The sequence below is a fragment of the Apaloderma vittatum genome, unplaced genomic scaffold (genome assembly GCF_000703405.1).
Source record: "Apaloderma vittatum isolate BGI_N311 unplaced genomic scaffold, ASM70340v1 scaffold9896, whole genome shotgun sequence".
Lineage (NCBI taxonomy): Eukaryota > Metazoa > Chordata > Aves > Trogoniformes > Trogonidae > Apaloderma > Apaloderma vittatum.
In genome coordinates this window covers 1-7,137 of record NW_009721243.1, presented here as the reverse complement: position 1 = coordinate 7,137, position 7,137 = coordinate 1, and the positions used below count along the sequence as shown (strand labels likewise).

Below are 7,137 nucleotides of genomic sequence, written 5' to 3'. Positions count from 1 at the left end.
CTTGCCTAAACAAGGAGAACTGGTATAAAACAAAATTACTGCTACGTGATATACACCCCGCCCCTACACAAGTAAAACTATATACTCCACCTTTTCAGCTGTCAATACTTAAAATTAAACTGAAAAATAGTATGTTGATTACAATATAAAAATATTTACCATATAGATTCAATTTCATATTTATATAAAAAGCATTTTTATATAAAAAAAATTTTGCTGAAAAGAAGTCCATCTCACAATCACAATCCATATTATGTGATGAGCTAGTTTCTATAGCAACTGCTTTCTCTTTTACATACCCTGTAGACAGCACAAAATGTCAGTTCTCTCCTAAGCTAACTTAACATTGTTAATCAGCAAATGATAATTTATGCACCATTATGTATGGCTTCTAACGATGTCTTTAGCAAATATTTCTAATTCTGAACAGCCCTGAGTATCAAAGGGGAGAGTAGCCAGTCAAGTCACACGTCCTGCACTGGATTCCTTGTTATCTAAATTCAGTCCCATCATAAAAAGGGAGAGTCGAGGAAAAATGAGGAAGAGATCCTGGACAACCATCCGCTATGGCATGAGAACACTTTGATGGTTCCATTAAGCGAGGAAGTGGCAGATGTTTATAGCTTGTTGAACAGCCTTTTGAAGGGTCTCGCAAAAAGAAGCAGCAGCTCGGAGGTGGGACCAGCAGCAGTGCCCGACACAGAACAGTCAAGGCAAAGCGGCTTCATCCGAGCCAGGGAAAGCGCTGAGGAGATGAGACCCAGACCCTCACGTAGAAGGTGGGATGATCGATGGAGGGAACCCTGAGCCGGACCTGCATGTTTCAGCCTTGGAGCAAAGGCTCGTTTTTTTCCTCTGAGCTCAAGGATGATGTCTATGCTGCAGCCCAAATTCTTCCCACGCACCCCATGCGTTCCCACAGGTGCAGCTGAAGCTGTGTCGATCAGCAGAGCCCGCTATGGCAGGGGAACATTTGAGTATTTCCCAAGGAAATCGGTACATTTGGGCATTTCACTGAACCATCCACAGCTACTCTATCAGTTGAGAGCCTAGTTTGAACCTCTCTGTAAGACTCATCATCAGATCCTGGATTTTAGCAGATATTCCCCATCCATGGGATCCACCCAACTCAGAACAACCACCAGGGGAAAACACACAAGTGCTGCGCAAATATTTGCTACTTTAAAGATTTTTACATCAGTGGCCATGTTCATTATCCTGGGTTGACTGGTGGTAAATTAAACATGCTGCAATACAGCCAAAAGCTTTCGTTAAGGGATGGCTGTCTACAGGAGTCTGACTGTCAGCCCAATAGCTACTCTCCAACTAAAACATACCAAACAAATATTTAGATTGCAACTCCATGGTTTAGATTGTCAGCAGAGAAAGACTGCGTAGCAAACAATGCATTTCTTCCCATGCCAAAGACATCTTCGACAAGAAAAAGAAGTCAAAGAAAAAAATGAGTCATAGGATTTATTTACTCAAAATTGAATAAAGAAGTGACTTCAGTAGCACGGTGGACATCGGAATGTTCCACAGTCTGCATCTATCTGTACCCTCCAGACACGATCAAGCAACCTGCTTCCACTAACACTAGAGTAACAACCCTGTGGAAACTGGTGTTTGGAGATATTCGAACAATTACATGAAGCAGAAGAGCTGATCGGTGATTTAGCTGTACGGCAACAATAGGTTCTTTCACATCAAAGTTTAAGAAAGTCTCCTATTGTGAAACACATGCTCCTGACATTCATCTGTATTAGTGTAGCGCTGAAAAGCTACTGCTGCAGCAATATTCGCACACAGACAGAAATTGTGCATGTGTCGGGATATTTAGTACCATTAAACAAGTGTATAATTTTTCTTTTTTTGGTACTTTTCTCTTGTCAATAGTTGCTGAAGCTCTCCATCAGACAAACACACCAGCCCAGGATCACTGCAGGCTGACCACACACATAGAGGCAAGAAAAATCTCTTCCCCTCGTTTTATTGCTACCATAATTATCTATATAGAACCATAAATATTTACCAAGGATTTGCTGGAACAAAAATAATGATCATTGCTGGAATGAAAATAAAAAAAAAAAACGGGTAATGATCATTAACTCCACAGGAACAAACAAATGGGAATTAATTCAGATGAAACCAGGTGCAAAGCAAGAGTTGCAGAAAGATCGTTGTTTACACAAGCAAAGAAGCAAATTTTCAAAGAAGAGAAGCCAGAAAAGAAGTGAAAGGATGCCCTATACATTGGGGACCAGGGAAGGAGTCGCTGATTTGCAAGAAGTAAAGCAAATGGGGATAGCAAAGGCCAAGGGGATTATGGGAAGTGCAAAAAGCAAGAGACGAAAAAGGAAACGGACACTTCAGCCACAGAAAAATACCTTCTGAACTCTTTTCACCACCTCCAGCCTGCTCTTTTGTTTGCAACAACCTTCGTTATCATTGTGCGCGTTCCTGTAACTTCAGAACCGCTCGAGGTTTTCATTTCCCAACCAATAATGGTTCACCAAGACACCGCCAAACATCACTGATCTTCCCTTAAAGTAGCTTCATTTTTAAGAGCATAGACATTCTATGTTAAAATTAAATACCCTGACATCAGGGACAAATATCGGCAAAACGTGCCTCAGCGCTTGAGATACTCTCGGCCCAATTACGAACGGATGAAAACTGCAGACTGGCCAATTATCTCATAACAGAGCCAGGAAAAAGAATTCGCTTTCCTTATGGAAACTTTTTTCTTCCACTCGCTTTAGTGCAAAGTGCTATATTGGAAGTTGCAGGGATACATTTCTATCATCTTCTTGCCCGAAGGTCAACGGCCAAAGAACAAGCATGAAAACGATCCAACTCTGCACAGCAGCTGGAACGTGAAAATCTTTGAGCTGGCTGAGGGCACGTGTCAGATGCTGAGAGAGAACGGGAAAATAGAAGGGCACAACTGGCACCACAGCCCATCAGGCATCGGTGATTAAAATTTCCAAACCTTGCCATCCTGTTTCGCAGAAGGAAAGTGAATGTATGATTCTCTATAACCACAAGTCTTGCTTCAGAAAATTGCCAATTCAGTAGCACAGCGGTTTTCATTAAACAAAGGAAAGATCGCTGTCGTCCAAGGGGTTCCCTGTTTCGTGAACTATAAACTAAAATTACTTTGGGAGGTGGGGATGGAATGAGCAAACTGTAGCTTAAAAATACTCCTGAAGAACATTGAGATAATATAAAAATATAAATTAAACAGAACTAGTGGTTCAAACTATCTTTTTTAAAAAATAAATACTATATAATTAGCTACTTTTTAAAGAATAATAATATTATGACAGTTCACAGAAAACATATGGGATTTAAAAGACTACAGGAACACAGCATGGTATAAAAGCCACTGTAGTGCTTTGACTTTTGTTGACCTACATGTCAATTTACTCCACCCCAAGCATTAAAATCCTAGGTGAAAAAAAAAAAAAAATCAAAGCAAGCCTCCTAGAAATGGATAAAGCCAAGAGCTGAAGTGAAATGCAAAAGGTGATCCACTTAAATCGAGTTCCTTTCCTGAAAATGCATTAAACTTACATTTCAAAGAACCAGTAACAATATTTTATATTTCATTAAAATCTGGCAGTGCATCGACTTATTAATTTTAATACTTTAGTTCAGATTAACGCATTAATAAATGTATTCATATTTGAATAAAATCTAACTGATCGTATACTATCTTTCACAGTAGCTGAAGACCTACATGAAAGTAGCCACCTTGGATACACAATAAAAAAAAATTAATCTTTTCAGTAGTAGTATAATAAATTGTTCCTCAGTACTCAGTCACAGCCGTCTTCAGTAATATAGTTAGAAAAACGAATTTTAAACATTCTTAAATCCTTTCCACATGAAAGAGCTGCGAAATAACAGTGAATACTTTTAATAACGGTGCTTTCACATCATTCACGAAGCATTGAACAGATAGGTCCTTCAAATCAAGCTACTTGTATGTGATTAACACTAATTATTATTTAAATTTTTTGAAATACCCAGTATATCTACTGTTCATTTAGCGAAGCAAAATGGCCTCTTCTCCTGTTTCATCGCACCTTCAATGCAATATAAAGCAGTCCTAAAAATTACTGCTGTCAAAACAAGGTTCAAATTTAACAGGTTTTTAAAAAGCTCTGCCTATATAAACTCGTTAAATGTCTGTGATATCTTTGGTAAGAGACTGCCAAATGTTTCATAAAGGACATTGGCCATTAGTCATATTAGATGTCCGAAACACACGTTTCAGTAAACGGCTGCAAAGACTAAAGTTTTTTAATAAAAATATGTGCGATAATTCCATAAGAAACACCAGTATTGTCTGTTGAGCTCACTGCAAAGACAAAAGGGAATTCTAATACAAAGACCAGACGAAGGAATGAAGAACGATTTATTTTCCAAAATGGAAAAAATATGCGCCTTTGAAAGCCAAGAGATTCTTACGAGAATTCAAATAAACAACAGCTCTTCTAGTCAAATGCAACCGCATTTTCTTCCCTGATTTACATTTCGTTCTCATGGCAGCAATGTTCAAGTGACTGTACAGGGATATTCAAACTACAAAGAAAAGCCCTGTAAAAAGGCCGAAGTTTTTGCTATTCAGGCTGTTCAGATCTTCCTAATAACGCGGTAATTTCCATCTTGCTACATGGCACCTGTGGTAGCATCATATAGCTCATCGCAAGGAGAAACACAACCAAACTTGGGGCTCCAATCTTTGCTAGAAATGACAGAACGGAAAAGAGAGAGATACTCACAAGACACCTCCCAGATCCTCTGGATTTGCTTAAGACAGACCCTTTACCTTTGTATTCAGTGTTACACAGAGCAATACCGTAACTGTAATGAAGGCTGGCGTGTAGACAGAATAATTCCACGCAATTCTAAAACTGCTTTTTTAAGCTGAGTGCTACAGCTTTGCCTTTGTGTGCAAACACAACGCCAGGAATGCAGGTGAGAGGACGATACAACTTAGAAAAGCTACATGGTTGCGATGCATCTATCTTGGGCCAAAGAAAAAAAATCAAAGATAAAACCCGATCCCTTTAACAATTTAAGTCTTTGTTCACTCTTACAATAAAGTGGAGAATAAAGGACAAGGCTCAATTTTTCAGAAGCCACCTGAATATCCTCTTCTCAAGCATTTTCACAAAAGTAACTCTTGTTTTCCTTGGAAAACCATAATGGTGGAAATGGAGAAATAAGTGCTGGCACTGCATTATATCCCTCGTCCTCCCCCAACAAGCCATTTGCTTTCCAATAGACTGACTTAAGCCAGATTTTGATAGAGTTCGAGTCGTCCAAAGGTTAAAAAAAAAAAAGAAAAAAATTAAAAATATTAAATATTCGATTTCATTTAGCTACATTACAGTTGCCAGTAAAAGACACAGCCTACCAGTCTATAGGAAAGTAAAGTGAGAATGCCTCAATGTCAGAGTCTTAGGTCTCATAGGCAAGGCGGTGGTGCGCGGAAAACATATGTCCTTAGAGATGCCTTACCGAAATGTTCTGTTTTGGTATAAAATAATCCTCGCATGGTAAGTAATTCTAAAACTGATCAGTAAAGATCATTTTCTGAATACTCTTTAAACTACAAAATCACCTTCATTTTTTAAATATTGCCATCGCAGGCCTTTTTAATATAGGCTCTTCGGAAAATATACCATGTCATCCTTGCACAATATATTGAAAAAACGCAGGAAGATGGTTTTTGAACTGAAAACTCATAAAGATCATTTTCCATGCTGACAGTGTGCATTTCATCCAGAAGTTTGAAGAGTCAAATGCTACCCCAGCTGGGGGTTATTCTGCCAAATGGCTTCCAACAGTGACCACAGAGATGGAGGATGGGAGGGGTGCGTGCGTGTGTAGGAAAATAAACACGACGGTAAGCAACCCCAAAGCCACATCATCTCATCAAATCTCCTACATACGTAGGCAAACACACAATGCAAATCTAGAATACAAAATCGAAACAACAAAAGAGACACCAACAAAATGAAATAAAGCCATTCGTGAGTTACCTGCAGAGATTTAAAACAAAAAAACCCACACGAATGTAGCAGATACAATTCACATGGATTTGCCCAGGAAGAAGAAAAGGAGGGGTGAGTGTGAGGGCTGGGGGGGGTGAAGAACAGATACCTTTTTTTCTTAAACAAATCCATCATGAAAGAAAATGAGACAAGATTATAAATAGGCCGAGTTATAGCGCACCATGGGATTTTTAATCTGGCTACCTGTGGTTTTTGCAGTTAAAGCCCTATTCAGCAGTGGGAAAGGAGGGGGGAAAGCGGAAAAAAAAAAAAAAGAAAAAAGAAAAACGAAATCACGTTTGTGTGCCAGTTTCGCAAATGCTCACACAGCGTGCAACACCAACAATGCTGGCAAACAGGAAACACCAATTATTAGCATTTTCTAATAAGCGTACGCCTTTCAAACATTATTGATCGTTACCTGTCCGTCTCGTTTCCTGCATCCTTGAGTTTTACTCTCATGCTCTGCCATGGCAGTGCGAAGCTGTTTCTCCAGTTTCTCGATTTCCCGTTCATGGTCTCGGACCAGGCAGTCCTTCTCTGCGTTGTGCTGCTGGAATAGGTGCGTCTTCTCCTGTTCATGCTCCAGCTTCAGCTCCACTATCTGATTGGACAGGGAGGAGTACAGTTCATCAATAGAACATCCTTGTCGTCATGACAACTCGTCTACAGCTTAATTTTCCCCTTAATTTCATCAAGTTGGCGATTTTATTTTTACGTCACTATTACCTCACCTTTTAAAAAGCCACCGTTAGCGTGACAGAATTCCTCCAGACAATTCCAACAATGGAGACAACCGAGCAAATCCAGCGCATCCTTAACCAATTTGTTGGTACAAATGTCGGAACGTACAAAAAAAAAAAAAATTGCATTGTCGCATTCAGTGTACGGTCGCCCCGTATCCTGCCGCTGCTCATCAGCAGCGCTGAGGATCCTAAATGGTTAATAGTCTGCTCTCCCCTTTGCTTAAGTATACGCACACAACCCCCTCAGCCCAGCAATTAAATCTTTTAAAGATTTCTTTAAGATTTCCAAAGCGAAAGCTCTTCCTTCGATATTCCTCAACGCT

General features: G+C 39.6%; 1 protein-coding gene across 1 annotated transcript in view; it reads right to left on the bottom strand.

Moving 5' to 3' along the window:
• Positions 1 to 6,672, bottom strand: part of LOC104275370 (centrosomal protein of 112 kDa-like) — a gene marked incomplete at its 5' end in the record, with an annotated part of 109,898 nt that extends 103,226 nt beyond the window's left edge. Inside the window, one exon of the mRNA XM_009871301.1 lies at positions 6,490 to 6,672. Within this exon, the coding sequence (XP_009869603.1) occupies positions 6,490 to 6,672 (183 nt within the window). The remainder of the gene's footprint in view (positions 1 to 6,489) is intronic.
• Between the last annotated feature and the right edge of the window lie 465 nt (positions 6,673 to 7,137).